This window comes from Salarias fasciatus, chromosome 2 (genome assembly GCF_902148845.1).
Source record: "Salarias fasciatus chromosome 2, fSalaFa1.1, whole genome shotgun sequence".
Classification (NCBI taxonomy): Eukaryota; Metazoa; Chordata; class Actinopteri; order Blenniiformes; family Blenniidae; genus Salarias; species Salarias fasciatus.
This window is the reverse complement of record NC_043746.1, coordinates 7,451,259-7,467,523: the sequence shown is the minus strand read 5'-3', so window position 1 is coordinate 7,467,523 and position 16,265 is coordinate 7,451,259. Positions and strand designations below refer to the sequence as shown.

General features: G+C 42.6%; 1 protein-coding gene across 5 annotated transcripts in view; it reads left to right on the top strand.

Annotated features, from left to right (window-relative positions):
• Positions 1-16,265, top strand: part of tenm2a (teneurin transmembrane protein 2a) — a 232,366-nt gene that overhangs the window by 80,096 nt on the left and 136,005 nt on the right. For all 5 annotated transcript variants that reach the window (XM_030101639.1, XM_030101622.1, XM_030101630.1 and 2 more), the window contains one exon: positions 835-1,128. In XM_030101639.1, the coding sequence (XP_029957499.1) occupies positions 835-1,128 (294 nt within the window). The remainder of the gene's footprint in view (positions 1-834; positions 1,129-16,265) is intronic.

The following is a 16,265-nucleotide window of genomic DNA, read 5'->3' as shown; positions in this document are numbered from 1 at the left end:
TCTCGCTCGCCTCTTCCTTTACCCTCCCTCACAAACTGCTAATGAAGTGAATCACAACTGTTTTTCCCCCGATCCCTTTACCCCAACAGCTGATGGTGAGCGATTGCATCCACAATACTCTTTTAATTAGTATAGAGAATAAATTGGTTGAGCATGCCTTTTTCCTTAATTGCTTTTTCCTCAGCTTGGATTTAATTGGGCTGCAGCACTGTTTATTGATCTCCTTTGATGTGCTTTAATTTGGATAATTTTATATATTTATTTTAGACGTGACGAGTCGGTTTGTCTTGAGGGGGAGAGCGTTAGGCGGCGGGGCCGGTACTGCAGCAGACTGCGGTACGCTCAGCGAGCCCGGGGTCCAGCGTGTGATGGCAACTAGGTGGGGAGATGATCAAACCCAGAAGGCAGCAAAGCAGCTCCACTACAGTCTGAGAGGCCTCAAGTGAACAGCTCTTTGATCTCACATCAGCACCTCATGAATGCCAATGTGGATCTGTAAAGCGAGGGAGGCAGGCCTTCTAAGCCAGTCTTAACAGGCCTGCAGGCCAGTACATTTTCCTTCCAGCAGCTAGTTTGTATTTTGTCCCTGATTCATGCCGCGTCATCTCTCCCTCCTGGCTGCCACAACAAAGCCCAATTTTCATCCTCCGCCTCCATAGTTTCATAATTAGCGTGCTTCTCTGCGTGTGATTGTGGGTTTGTTTTCTAGATATGTGCGTACGCATTAGCTTGTGCAAGCCTTTAAGGGCTAGTGTCTTGTTTTTTTTTTTAACACATTCGTGTTATCGTTCTCTCTATAATGCGTCTGTTTCAACATTTCCTCCTCTGTCACAGGGGGAAACTTCACCCTGGCTGAGCTGGGAGTGTGTGAGCCAACTCCCCCACCACACCCCGCCGCCGTTCCCTATTGTCCTGACCTAGGTCTCCTCCAGAGAGGGTACTCCCTGAGCGCTGGCTCCGATGCCGACTCGGACCCCGAAGGGCCGCTGTCTCCAGAGCGAGCCATCCAGCTTTGGGCCGGAAGAGGAGGGGTGAAGTCCCGCCGCAGTTCCGGAGTGTCCAGTCGTGAGAATTCAGCCCTCACCCTGACCGACTCTGACAACGACAACAAGTCGGACGACGAGTCAGGTAGGAGTAGCTTCAGAGTATCAAAACCCTCCGTTTCGAGTAAAACTGAAGGAATTAAGTTACTTGATTGATTGTTCCTCTGCACTTGACCCCGTCCTGCACTAACCATACAAACCAATGCTGGTGAATCCGTTGGGGACCTTCCTCCATAACCCACAGCGGTGTTTACTTACCTCAAGGAAGGCCCCTTTTACACATCAGCAACTGACTCAGAATACATGGTTTTTGTTTCAGGAGACTTGTGTGCTTTCCAGCAATGTTTGAAAATCACTGAAGATCACTACACACACACACACACACACGGAAGGTGTAGTAAATATTCTGTTTTTTTTGGAGAAGCACGGTTAAATCCAAAAGCGTGAATAACAGAAACAGCACCTGGATTACTTTGTTTTAGTGCAGAACTACTCACTACGATCATAGTGCACACGCGCTTTAATAGATTTTCAAAAAAACCTCAGTTTTCCCTGTTAAGAAATCATTTTTGCACACGTTCAGACACATTCAGATCTACTAGTTGTAAAATCTCAAACTCTGACACATGCGTTAGATCGATATGGTTTCATATTTGGTGTTTGAGGGCATTGAGGCTGAAACTGTATGGACGAATCGTGCATGACATTGCCAATCTTGGTGAAATCTTTCACCCTCCAAAATGTGAGACAGCTGGATTCATTTATTGAGTCTGTTTGTGATCTGAAGAACAGTGGTTGGGCTCCCTCCTGAGAGCCATCCTTATTTTCATCAATAGCACTTAGTCGCAGCCCTCTAACTCCAATCCTTTTAAACCACTTATCTGCTGAGATCTCACCACTGGTTTGCCTGTCTTAAAAAAAAAAAAATCAGAAAAGTTGGTCTTATTTCTGAGCATTTTGGAACACTGGAGCATTTTACCATTTATGATCCAACATCGAGATGCAGTAAGAGAGGAGCTAATCTTTGCTTTCCAGGCACTTTCTCCTGTTTGGATTGCCACGCCAGTGCACGAGTCTGCGTTTCCCAGGGGGGAGCTTCCCTCCTCTGGCAAGTTTGTTTATTGCAAACTTCCCATTTCCTTGTTAATCCTGACGCCGTCATAAACCTGTGCGCGAGCTGCGCCGGGGTGTCAATCGGGGTTAATGAAAAGTAGATGGAAGGAAGAGCAACAGTCTAATTAATTGAATTTGCGACAGCCGCACATATCAGCTGTGGATCAACCTCTGTTGGACTGTGGGCCTCCGCATCTGAAGCAACTTCTGCCGACTGATCAAACTACTCAACACCTATTAAACACGTCAAGAAACACCTTCCCTTAGACGTGCCTCTCATCCAACCACCCGATAATTGCTTTGTGGTTAATTACCAAGCTAATCTCGCAGCCACAGATATCAGCTGCAGACGCCGCTCTCGCTCTCTCTGTCTCAGGGCCAGAACGCCACTGAGTGCTCTGTCACCGGCATTTCCAGACCTTGTAAAATTAGCTTCTTAATCCAACTCAGTATTGTGATAATCGTTTGCCTGCAGTATGATGTCACTGAGTGTTGATTGTTGAGAAGATCAAAAGCTGATTTTTTTTTTTTTTTTTAATTCTCCCCCCAAAAAAACAACTTTGTGAAAAAGCCGTATTCGTGGATGTTTTGGTGCCTCTTCAGGAGCCAAAATTTCTCTCCTCCATTGAAGGAAACTCATACGGATGATTATGCAAAACCTGTGTCAAATCAAAGTTAATTAAATATAATTCGAGACTTCAGAAGTTTTCTTTCTATAGAAGTGTGCAGGGAAGCCATCGAGTCGCACCTTTAGGCTCGTCTCAGGGTTTCAGAGACTAAAGATTTGGATCTGGCTGCTGCGCTGGTGTCTGTGCCAGCGCGGAGAGATCAGAGGCAGCGCGGCAGCGTGATAAAAAGACCAGGTGCGTGCATGTGTCTGATCAAGTCAATTCATTAGTTACTCAATCGCTCTGAATGAGAAAATCTCACCCTTCACTCCTGCATCCTCCTCCAAATTAAACATCTGATATTGAAGGCACATTACATCCCCCGGCAGTCAGAGGAAGCGCTCACGCTGACGCTAACCTGAGCGAGTCCCCCAAGCAGAGTCTCCAACTGAATCGGCATGTCGCCGTTTCTGTCGCTGTCTTACCATGTGTCATTTTGCCTGTCGATGGGTGTGTGAGCGTCTGCGCCCAAATCCTGCACATGTGAGTGGAAGTGTGTGAAACAGGAGCATCGGGAGTGTCAAAACAGCGGGAGGAGGATCTGAGGGTCTAATAATAGAGATTGATAGAGGCAGACAGAGAAACAACATCATAAACACATGCTAACAAATCAAAAAGACAGTGACGTGCTAAAACACCAAACAGCGAGCGGCATGGCTCACATCTCGCCGAGTCTCTAACGATCTTCTGAAGTCTCACCTCTGCTTGCTTCTCCTCCTCCTCCTCCTCTTCATCTCCCCTCCTCTCCCACCGCTCTCCTTCATCTTCCGAGCCTCTCCCTCTGTCTCCTCTGCGCTGGCACGGCGGCTCTCTCCAGCTCTTGCTACGCTCCTGTCAGTTCGGCTGTGCGGCGTGACTGACAGGTGTCAGTCGGAGGGGCGAAGGTTCCCCCTTTAGGGCATGAGTGCGCATGTGGATGAGTGTGCATGTGTGCCCTCTCACAGGTTTACGCAGCCAAAACAGAAGTAGAAATGATGACGGGTGAGAATAGCATCCGTATTTGCGCTTTGTCTGAAAAACAGGCTCGTGTTCTGAGTTTTTTTTTTTTTGTGTCAGTGGAAGCTGATGTATATATTTACAGATTCCCTTTCACATCTGCCTGTGATCTTCCATCTTTCATTTTTCATTTGTAGTGACATGTGGACCTCAAAGTCAAGCCTAAACACTTTCCCCTCGTGTTTCTGTGTGTGTGAGAGAGAGCTATTTTTACATCTTTGATTCTGGAAGAGTTGAAAAGGCTGGAAAACAAACAAAACAGAATCTGAGTCAATAACAAATTAAAAAGTGTGATCCTTTTGATAGATAGTAGTCACAGTGCCTGCTGCCTGTGCTAGTCTCAACACAATTAACACCACTTATACGTTCAGCTAATCTTACTGGAAGAGGGCGCCTCCGTGAGAGCAAGCGCACTCGTTCAGTAGACGCAGGGTCGTGTGAGCGAAATCCTGAATCTATAGGCGAGTGTTTGAATTACGCAGGCAGAGGAGAAGATAAAAACATACGCTAGCAGGAATCCAGACTGACATTCAGTGCAGCCAATGATGCTTTTGAAATTCTTCTCAATATTCCATTTGTAGGATTCGAGAATTAACTTCCACTATTTTCAAGTCAGCGTATCTTCAGGGAGGGGTGAATATTAACCTTTTTTTTTTTTTTTTTTGCATAACCATAATGTTTGAAGTAAAATGCTCGTGGCTATGGAGAGAAAAAAAAAAGGGTTCAGTGATAAAATAGCGCAAAAATATATCCCAGACACTCCTACTGGCACCAGCCACTGATATTTTATTGCAGAAGCTTTTGCAGCAATGACAGCGTCTAAATGTTTTTTATCCATCCACAAGCCTCCTGCACCTGTCTGCAGGCACTTTCTGACACTTCTCCATTGCGCTGCATCCAAGCTTCTTCTTCTTCTTTTTTTTTTTTTTTTTTTTTTTTTTGAGTTTCTAGGACTTCTCTCTGCAGCAACAGATTTCAGCTCACTCCGAAGCATCTCATTCGAATTGATATCACGGCTTCATCCATCTTTTCCCTTTCAGCCGTGCTTTTGTGCTGCTGAATGTGTGCTTTGTGGTGTCCTGCTGAAAGACCCAACTTTTTCACCTTAAGCCTAGTTTTCTGACACTGGCTCTCACATTTACCTCTGGAACACCTTGGTAATCATCAGATTTTATCATTCCTTTGATACGTTTATTGCCTCCAGTACCAGAGGTAGCAAAGCAGCCCTCACAGCATTATAGAAGCTCTACTATGTTTTACAGTAAGCAGGCTGGACCTTTCTTTATGGGCATCATTTTATCACCCATAAAGAAACTGCTGCACTGCATTCCCAAAGAGCTCTGCTTTGGTCCCATCATACAACCTTTTTTTTTTTTTTTTCCCCATGAAGACTGGTAGCATTCCAGTTTTTGCAAGCACCTTTCACCTTTTTTGTGCCTGTCGTTGCTATGGATCCTTAGCTGTTTGTGCACTGTACAATGCAGACAAGAAGCGCCACTCCAGACTTACCCAGGTTCACTAGAAGCTCCATAGAAATTCAGTTTTTTTACAGGCTTCTCTTTTTGATTTCCTGAGTTTTATGACTTTGGATTTTCTCGAAAGCATTGCAAAGAGCAACAATTCCCAAATCTTTAATTTTTTTCTTCGCAATACTTAGCTATATCAAATAAAAAGAACCATTGCCTTCCATTATTAAGCAAAGGTAACTGAAGCAATCCAAAATTTATTCACTGGGTATTGCATTGTTTTAAATAGAACACATAAAAGAGATCAGTGATGCAGTAGTGGAAGGTAGCCACCCTATTCGCCAGCAAAGTCACATTTCTATTAAATCCTTTCCCTGTAAGGGTGCATTTGTGAAAACATGCAAACAGTGCTGCAGAAATCATCCCCTCTTCAAAAAATTCTGACAGTTGCCAGTGTTACCCTGAAGGAAACACCGAGGCAGGCATGAATTGGAAAGACAAACTGAGAATAGAGGTTATTTGATATTTCGTTGTGTTTTTAAAACCAGACGGAAATGTTAAAGAAGACACATTGTTGACATTATACTCAGTTTTCTTTCAAAATTTATTCAGGTTTTGTAAGATAAAAAGTCTAGAGTTTTCATAATGCACCTCTTTTCACTGAAACAAAGGTCAGCATTTGAAGTTCTGCATATTTAGAGTTTGTTCTCATTTTTCTGGTCTCGCCCACCAAAGACTCAATGTCGCTTTTTTTTTTTTTTTTTTTTTGGCCCCTAAACTGAAATGAAACAGTGTTTTATAGAGTATTGGACAAATATGGAAATTTAGTCAGGGTTTATAGGTGACTGGACGAGCAAGCTAATATCTACTTCTTGAATTTTCGTGTACCACCAGTATTTACATAAACATGCATAAATGCATACAGGCGAGCAATCAAATACAATAAAACTTCCCCAACAACATCAAGTTAACTTTTTCTCTCACACACACATCGACATTTACATCTCCGTGTCAGAATGACAGATTTGTGTCAACAAACACCTGCCTGTGTGCAAACCTCTCGCTTAAAATTAGGATTTACCCATGCAGCGGTTTCATTTTCAAATCAAGCACCTGTTAAATTAGCGTCTGAAGCGAAACTGATTTTTTTTATTTGTTTTGGGGTTTTTTTTATTTACTGCTTAATTCCAATTACAGAGACGTATGAAGGGCCTGTTAAATGAGTTTAGTAAATGCAACTCAGGGATTTCAAACTTTCCCTACATCCAGGTTTATTGCAGAGTACTGAATAAAGACACTTCTCCTTTATTGCCCCTTCCAGACACTATTAAAATAAAAAGACTAGAACGTTGACTTGGCAGAGCCAAGGCAAGTTCCTTTTTCTCAAGCTCAGTTAGACAAACAAATATGGGCACGAGGAGAAGCGTTGGGATGTTTCATATTGGCAAAGTGGAGGAAGAGATTTACTGTCGCACTGTGCGCCGCCTCGTAAAACGTCCGTCTGGAAACACAGGCGGGAGAACAGGAACGCTTGTAAATTCCCACAGCAGTGCCTGATGGCCACATCCGAACCGCATTGATCAGGAGGAAGAATGATTAAAACATGCATTAGATGAAATAAGATCAGGCTTGGAGATTGATTTAAACCTCGAGGCCCAGGGCAGACTTTATGGCCGCTGTCCATAGTCCGGCGCGGCGCTCCACATATGCTGGTGTGTGTGGGTGTCCATATGCCTCTGAGTTTTCCTCTCATTAAATGGCAGCCCGTTAAGGAAACAGACAGCATCTAATTCAACTTCAACATTGTTTTAATATACAATAAATCTTGGCTGAACTCATACAGCCGTCCTTATATACACAGACACAGACTGGCCGCCGAGGCCCGGCCCAATCACACATGCATGCTGATTAGCTGCTCTCAGACAATCCACCCCCGTCCCCCCATCCCCCCCCCCTCCTCTTTTTTTGTGTTGCTTTGGCTCAATCTCTCCATCTGGTTGACTGGATAATAAATCACAAGGTAGTATTGTGACATATGTGACAGGATGTATTAATCTCATAATTAGAGATTGAAAAGGTGGTGCTAAATTTAGTCTGCCCTTTCTGGATAACCCCCCCCTCCCCCCCGTGGGCACTTGCCTGGTTTCCATGATGCCATTTTTTTTTTAATCTGAGAGCTTGTCTGTGATATGTCTATGGTGTGAAGCGTAATGTTATTTTTATGTGACAATACAAACAAAAAAAAAAAAAAAAAAAACTTTTCGTTGCCTCTTAAAACATCTGCAATCACAAGTTCTTTGTTGTTTTTTTCTTTGTCTAGTTTTGTGTTTGTTATTTTGGACTAGCTGGAGCTATAATTATGCTGTATAAAAGCCGAGTTGGGCAAAGTGATTCCTCTGATTAACTAATCAAATCTACTAGCACAGGTGGCAGAGTGCCTGCACTAGCGTTGTCCTCCTTCTTCTTTCTTACTCTACCACACAAATCTCTCTATAAATCAAACTGCATTTAAATTAGCTGTTGTTTTTTTTATTTATTTTTTTCTACCTTAGAAAAGCGAAGCACTGAAAGCATTGTCGTGTAATCAAGGAGATTAAGATAATGTTTAATTATGATCATTTTGTTTTTGAATAAAAAGTGCTCTATACTGTGGAACACAGATTGTAATTACGCCACATGCAGCACAATGACTGTTACACACATGTTTTTTTTGTTTGTTTTTTTTTTTATCATGCAGGTTAGATTTCCACCGCAGCCACTTTCAAACACCAGCAACTCCCTTCATGCAGCTCCTGTCCGTCAAATTCAACCTACACTTATAGAGTTGGGCTGGTGGGGTCCCCCCAAGAGCACGGCTGTCCCCTCAGGGTCCTCACGCCAGTGTGTGTGTGAGTGTGAGTGTGAGAGTAAGAAACTGAGAGTGAGAGCTTGTGTGTGTGGGTGTGTCGGTGTGTGCAGACGTGTGTGTGTTAGAAAGGTTGGGGGCATTAGCCTCTGATTGAGTTTTCAGAGAGCAACGTGGGGTGCGAAAGGCTCGACAATGGTCTAACAGAATTAGTAGCTTGTGATGAATGGTGTGTGAGAGCAGCACTGACAGCTCGCTTTCACAAATACACACCACTGTGAGTGTGTGTGTGTGTGTGTGTGTGTGTGTGTGTGTGTGTGTGTGTCTGTGTGTGTGTGTGTGTGTGTGTGTGTGTGTGTGTGTGTCTGTACACCTCTATGCTTCACCCACTGGTTCAAGGACTTTTTGTCCATGCACTGAAGGCTTCGCATGGTGGAATGAGAAAAGTAGTGATTGGCATACACACACACACACACACACACACACACACACACTCACATGCACACATGCGTGCATATCTTTGGGTTAAGCCTAGGGTTTGAGAAATGCCCTGCAGTCAGGATCGATAATGATTGGTCTGTTCAACATACTGAACACAGCTCTTCATACATGCTCTCTCTCTCTCTCACACACACACACACACTCTCACAAACAAAGTGATGAATAAAAAATTTCCACCGCCTTCCTTGAGCATCTCTGACTCAATAAAAAACATTGTTGGACCAGCACTGATATTAAAGTGAAGGCTGATAATGTACACACACACTCAAACACACACATACACACACACACACTCACTCACACACTGGCAGGCTGGTGCTCACACACACTTGCACACAGATGCATAAGAGCAGTGTTTAATAAAAGCCTGGGGATATTGATCACGGTAGATGGATGCTAACTCACATTAATGCAAGGAGGCCTGCAATGATGGAGGGAGGAGGAGAAGAAGAAGAAGAGCAAAATCGAAAAGATAGATAACAGGAAGCAGAAAAAATGAGGGCGGGATTTTCACGGGGACAAAGACATTCATATGTTTGTTACAGTGTGCACTCGGGGGTTCACCCCACACCTTGTGTATCAGGGTAAAGCGGAGTCACGTGGCCTGCTGAAATATCACTGAGGATGGACTTGTAACTTGCTGACGACTACGCCTGCCACCCTAATAGGGAATTTAGTGAGCAGTAATGGCCTCTCATGCCATCCTCAGACGTGCCAGAGAAAGAGAGGGAGGGAGGTGGGGGAGACACTGAGAGGGAGAAAGAGCTCTGAGAGCAAATTGAGAATTCTCCAGTCAATTATAAGTGATCATATTTTCCTCTGCATGGTGCTGAAACTACTTTTGTAGTTTAATGGTCAGCGTTTTGCCGTCCTAATGAATGCTGGAGGTATCAGACGGAGGGCAAGAATGGGATGGGGGGTGGTAAGGTAGAGGGTGGGAGGGGAGAAAGCTGCTGTCATTTTGTTTTCTTTATCTTGTTTTCACTTAGTATGAATTTTATTTATTTATTTTATTCACCCCATTCTGTGTTTTTTTATTATTGTTATTATTATTGTGCATCGTCAGTTTTGTTCAATTCTCCAACTCATACCTTTTCTTTCTTTTTTTTTTTTTGTCCGTTCGTTTCCTCATGCTTTTTCTTTCTTTCCTCCATTTCTTCACCTCCAGCTTACCTAGATGATGAGGAGGATGAGGATCCGTTTGGAGACTATGTGATCAGTAAGTCACATCGTCTGTAGACCGTGTCTGTGGTGGTATCTGCTGTGCTCCTGTGTGTGTGATTCACTGTACAGTAGCTGTGGCTGTCTTGGAAACGTACACAATGGCCTGAAATTGGGATCCAGCTGAGAAAGTAGAGTGTGGCAACATGAAAATTAAAAGTGCGATCCTGCGGTAAACGGCTGTCGCACCCTCCCTCCAACACCCCCGGCCCCCGCCCTCACTCACAATGCGACTTTACCTTCGGCGCCAAAGTTTGCAGGATGTTGGTGAACAGTAAAATAATTGCTTCCTGTACAATACTCTCGTGTTTCATCTGATACAAGGCAGAGCCACTGATCTCCTTCACATGCCTCATCTACATTTACGAGTGCTTCTCATTATGATCTCCTGTTCATTAGCACACGTCCAACTGGTTAATCTCTTTGCACTTGATCAGAGAAAATTTCCCAGAGGGTGCATTTTTTTTGCTCGCCTCCCCCGCTATCGTAAAGTCAGCCATATTTACTCGCGTTTCGGAGATTGTTTGTCTCTGCGATCGTGAATTAGTGTTAATGCTCGTGTTATTGGGCTGTGGCGTTTTCATCTGTTTTCATTAGCAAGGGGCGGAAGGACCGAGCGAGAGAAGAGTGTGTGGTGGAAAAAAAAAAAGGGTAATGAACACTCGCGTATGTGTGACAATGAAGGTTATTTTATTTGGTGCCACAGGCTTTCTGTAATGTGTTTCTTTTTTTTTTTTTTTGGAGACATGTTACATTTGCCAGTTAAAGTAGCACGTTCATGGAAGTGAAAGCAAGGAGCTAAGTACACGCTGAAAGTACATGCTTTTCCAAACCGTGGGAGGATGAGCCCAACTCGTGCAAATTCCAACCACATGTTACGCCGTTACACCTATGGACTGCACCGAAGGTTATTTTATCATTTAAATTCATCCCCATAATACTTGTTTATGTTCTACAGTATGATTTTTTCTGTAGATTTTCAAGGAGAAAATGAATAGGATTCATCTGATTAGATTTTTTTTTTTATGCTGGTCCACCTTCCATGAAACTCAGTGTCATCTCAACACACACACTCCACAAAGCGCAAAAAACAGCTTTATGAGGGATTAAAGAATATTGAATCAATTCTTCATCCATCACAGTATTACAGCTTTTCTTTTTCTGTAAATATTTTCATTAATTTCTTCCTAACCACAACTCTTTATGAACTCGTGTGTTCAATAACGTGTCCTTTACTATACTGGTGTCAAGCTAAAATGTTTCTCTATCACAGTCAGGTGGTCGAGCTGCACAGCATCCAAACACTTCTTTTAACACACTGCCTGTGAATTTATTTCAAGGAGAAATACAAGATCTGTTCATTCGATACATGGTTGTGTCTATATTTCATTCAGTTGTCTAAAGTTTTCACAGTTCGGCCCTCTGGTTGTGAGGATGACATGCTTACGGCCCCCAAAACGATAATCCGAGCTCGCTCTCTTTCGGATCTAAACGGTGTTAATGGAAGGTTCGTTTTCTTGGGGATACTTTGAATTCACGGAAAAGGCTGAATTCGCTCAATGAACTGTCACAGGAACAGGTGGGAGCAGTTAGCGAGCTCACACGTGCACACAGCTGATAATAAAGTCATGCGGGTACATGTTCAGTGTAGGGCCATGACAGCGACACTCTGTGAAACAGCTGCGAACGCCGACCTGCAGATTTCACCATTCCGCGTGTTAAAGTAGTTGTACGAAGCAAAGTTTCCCCGCTGATATTTACTGATGTTAATTTCCCTGTATGCCTTTTTTTTTATTATTATTACTTTCTGTCTGTGAAAGCAGGTAGGAAATATACTATTTGCTGTGCACGGTCGTCCGCGGCGAGTAAATAGAGCGTCTTCCTCGAAATTAAAGTCTTGAAATATATTGTATTTACTATATAACTTCTACAGTATACAGTGACCGGGAGAGGCGACGTCTTAACCTTTATTGCATCCTGATGCACTCCAGCATGCAGCGCTGTGGACGGCTGGAGCTCGACAGCGGCACACTTCCTCGAGCCCGCGTTCTCACACTCTGCTCTTTACCATTATTAAAGCAGTATTTCATATTGGTACTTTCAGCTGCACAATGACTGACACCACTGTAAATGTGTCTCAAAACACTCAGCCACACCAATGTATTGTGTGTTTTATAATTTAAATAAAGGCCATATATATTGTAAATTAATAATTAATTCTAACCCTAACCCATGTGCAGAGTGAGTCGTTCATACAGACGTCAGATGTCCAGAGAATGATAAACAACCCTTTCAGTGACTGTGGAGGACATCACTCTGTGTCACCATTCATCTTCTCAAATGGCATATTGGCAACAGCTTTGGATCTCCATGTAGCGAATAAAACACGCCTCAGCACATCCAAGTAATGCTTGTTAGATTTCCTGGTTTATGTGGTTGAAGTGTTGTTTTACACCAGGCTTCATTTATTCATCATCAGCCTATAAAATCAGTGTATTTATACAGCTGGATATTTCCACCCTTACAACCCTTTGTAGAGCACAGTAAATAAAATGTTGCAAAGAAAAATAAGCATTTTAACCTCATCATGTTCAAATGTATTTTTTCCTCCATTGTGTCATTTTAAAGCCAATAAAAATATAATTATTCGTCATTCATTGAAAGTGAAAAGGTTGAAAGTGTCAGATTGACAAAAACCTTACATATTTGTTCGTTCGTAGCTTACAATTTACTTCCAGTTCCTCCACATGTGAAGTATGAAACTCATTCAGGACCAGGGTCCACACACCAAAGATCCTCTTCATGTCAGTGTGTTCCGTGACCCTAACGACTCCAGTTTAATCCTTTTGTTTTTGTGCAGATATGTACGAGTTCACTCTAGAAATTGTATTGAACACTTTTTTTGTCCAAAAATGTCTTAGGAACAACTTAAAATTACTCTTTCAACATTTGGTCAGGCAAGTTACCCACATTTCCTAACTCCCACCACCCTTCCTGTCTAACACAAATGATTTTACATTTATTTTCAAACACTCCCTGTGCATCCAGCAAGTCCAGCTCTTTGGCTGTAAGTAGTACATGCTATGGTGTGACAGCTGGACTGTTTTGCAGAAATCCAGTCTCATGCGTCTTACTTTGTGATCTTGATCAGATTTTTCTACTCTCAACATGTTGTCTTGAACAGTTCGGCTCAAATCAGACTGAAACGATGTGACTCTGAACTGACTAATTAGAAGAACAGGTATTTACATCAGTATGAAATCGTGGAAATTGCACTTAGAGTCTTGATGAGCCTATTTTTAACTGCATTATGTATATTTGACACTTCCACTCCAAAGTGTTACTGATATACTGTTATTTTCCAAAATGAGCTCTTAAATATCATTTCCGAGACATATGAGGTGCATATCTAGCACTGAACTTATTACAAAAACTGCTTTTGGCTGACATTATAGCATGAAGTAGATCAAATCAAATATGGCATCACGTTTTCACTCTTTTGTAATACGTTTCTGTTAAATTGACCAGTGCAGTTACCTCAGAGTTAAAGATGCTGCGTCAAAGCCAGTGAGCCAAACATAAGCATCGTATGAGCTAACAAGCTAAAGCCAGGAAAATACAGTCAAAAGATCCGTTGGCTGAATCTGCTGCAGGCATCATTGCCCCACTCACTTGGTAAACAAAAGTAAAACATTTTTTTTTTTGCTTGTTTCCCAAAATTCCATCAGCCTCGAATGTGATTTTACACAAATAGCCACAGCTCGTGCTGCTGACGGATGTGTACCTCTGTTGGAGCATGCCGTGATGCGCAAACGTAGCTGTTTATTGACCATTGCCACCATGTGCGACGCGGCTTTTCATCGCTCAGTGGCTCACCTATAAGAAAAAAGAAGAAAAGCTTCCTTTGAGTCTCCCGCTGCTCCTTCAGAGCACATCTGGTTACTTTGCATGCATATGTTCCGCACAATCATTTCGCCTAATTGCTGCAATTATGACGGACAGTCAGCCAACAAATCCCAGGCAGTGCCACATCACCACCGCAAGTTCCTCCGTGAGGAAACTCCCACTGCAGCCGTTTTAACACATTTGTACTGTGTACAGCAACCGAGCCAGACACCGGTGACAGAAGAAAACAATAAAATCACATTTCATCTCATCTAATCCATTATTTTTTGTTATTTTCATTCATGATGAAGCAACATTTGTTTTTCAGGTACGGAGTGACTCATTATGTCCGTATGTGTTAGTGTGCGTGTCAGGGCCCGAATAGAGGAACCCAGCTCGCAACTCGACAGATTATTTAATCAGTTAATTTTCATAGAGCTGGAGTACAGTACACAAATATTCAGCCTGAGTGGCAATCAAGATAGGCAAGCGAAATTTGAAAAAAAAAAATAGAATGAGTAGGTTTAAAGTCAGACAGAAGAACTCGTCAGACTCGGACTGTCAAAGGCTGGAACACACACATTTGAACATGCAAAGAGACACGTTGTAGGAATAAGATTAAACAGCAGACCAGACTGATGATGGCACAGAGGGTGGGGAACTGACCCGAGGAGATGAGGGGAAAGATGGTCCAGGACAATAACCATGAACAAGACCAGACACTGGATTAGCAATCCCTGAAAGAAACTTACAGTAAATGTTCAATTCAATTTTATTTCTATACCGCCGAATACAACACAGTTATTTCAAGGTAATTTTACAGAGAAGAGCTCAATAATTCCACATGTGAAAGCAGAGGAGACGGTGGAAAGGAAAAACTTTCTTTTAACTGGACTGGACTAACTTCGTCCAATTCTTTCGTCACATGATTCATCCATGTCGGGCTGGTTGTAGCTGCTGTGTCATTTGTTGTTTGTGAGGACAGATGAAGGACAGATTGCGTCTGGACGACTGTCGGGAAGCTCACTGCCAGATCACAATCTCTGTTGTTTAATGCCTAGTTTCGCTGTCTTGTGGTACAGCTGAAGCAGTGGCACGACTCGATCAGCTTTAGCTTACGGTCACAGACAAATTTCTCACAGAATGTGACGTTAAACTGGCTGTCAGAGTGAACGAAGACAAAAACAGTGTTTGTACGGCAACAGACATGCATTTTTGTTTTTTCAATGGTTTCACATGTTTCTTACCTCATAAGTTTTGGTGTCATTGTGTATCTCTGTGCAATCCTTCTACATGTATATCTTTAAAAGTTGCTGTGAAAATACCTTAAAAGAAAAAAAAATCCACCCCATACCACATACTGTACAATTCAGCTGAAAAACATGTTTCAAGTGCATTAAGCGGTTGTGCAGGTCCACTTTTGCCATATTTACAGCAGATAATCGAAGTCAAACAGTGTTTGGTTTTAAAGTCGCGATTCATCTTTTAATTAATCATTGATCTGTTTTGGGTTGAGAAGTTGAATAAACCATCAAAGGTTTCCATTAGAATCTTCAGGACTGACGCCATGCATAACGCCGTGTGATTTCTCTCCTGCCTCGAGATCCTGACCAGTCCTGTGCTCCGTACTGAAGGATAAAGTAAATATTAAAGTTGTTGTGCTGTGGGAGCGAACGCACACAACTGTGAAGCTTTGAAGATGCTCTTAGAGTCTTTGCTGTTGTCTGATGCTGCAGGTATTTAATTAGAAAACTCAGAGGAGAGACTCCTACAAACAGCTGGAATCACCAGGTGCAACTTCACCTCATGATAACATTTTTGGCAAAAAACATGGTTTACTGGAGCACGGCATGCTCGTTTGTGTGTGTGTGTGTGTGTGTGTGTGTGTGTGTGTGTCTATAACAGGAATCTATGCACATTGGGCACAGGTGCAAGGCACTCCTCAAATAATGCACCCTTGCAATATCAATAAAACACTGCACTATAGTTGTACCAAATACATGAGCAAAAACACTTTCCCTAAGCCAGGGCTCTCAAACATATTGCAGTCAAGACCCCACAAACTTCCCGATTTAAAGTTTAAAGTTTTTCTGTGTTGTGGTGCTGTGTGTGTGTGATGAAAATGTGCATAATTTCACACAACCAAACAATAACTACTGAAAATTGCTGCAGTATCAACATAACTATAACGATACCTTCCAGTGAGGAATACAGTGGAATTTCCAAATATCCCAAAAAAGTCACCCTGACAGCATGGCAGCATGGCTTTGGGGTGAGTTTGATAGCAGCGAGGACGCTCGCTGTCGTGGTATCATCACCCATATCTCAGCTCCGTTTCACTGCTGTGATGTGTCCGCTACAAAAAAACAAAAATCAGTGTTTTCTTTGAATGTTTACCATTGTTTTGGTGGTTTGGCAGGCCAGATTGGAGCCTCTTACAGGCCAGTTTTTAATCACAGACCTTATGTTTGACACACTTAATTGCTTGTGTCAAGATTTAATGAAAAGAAGAAAACATTTTCAGCAA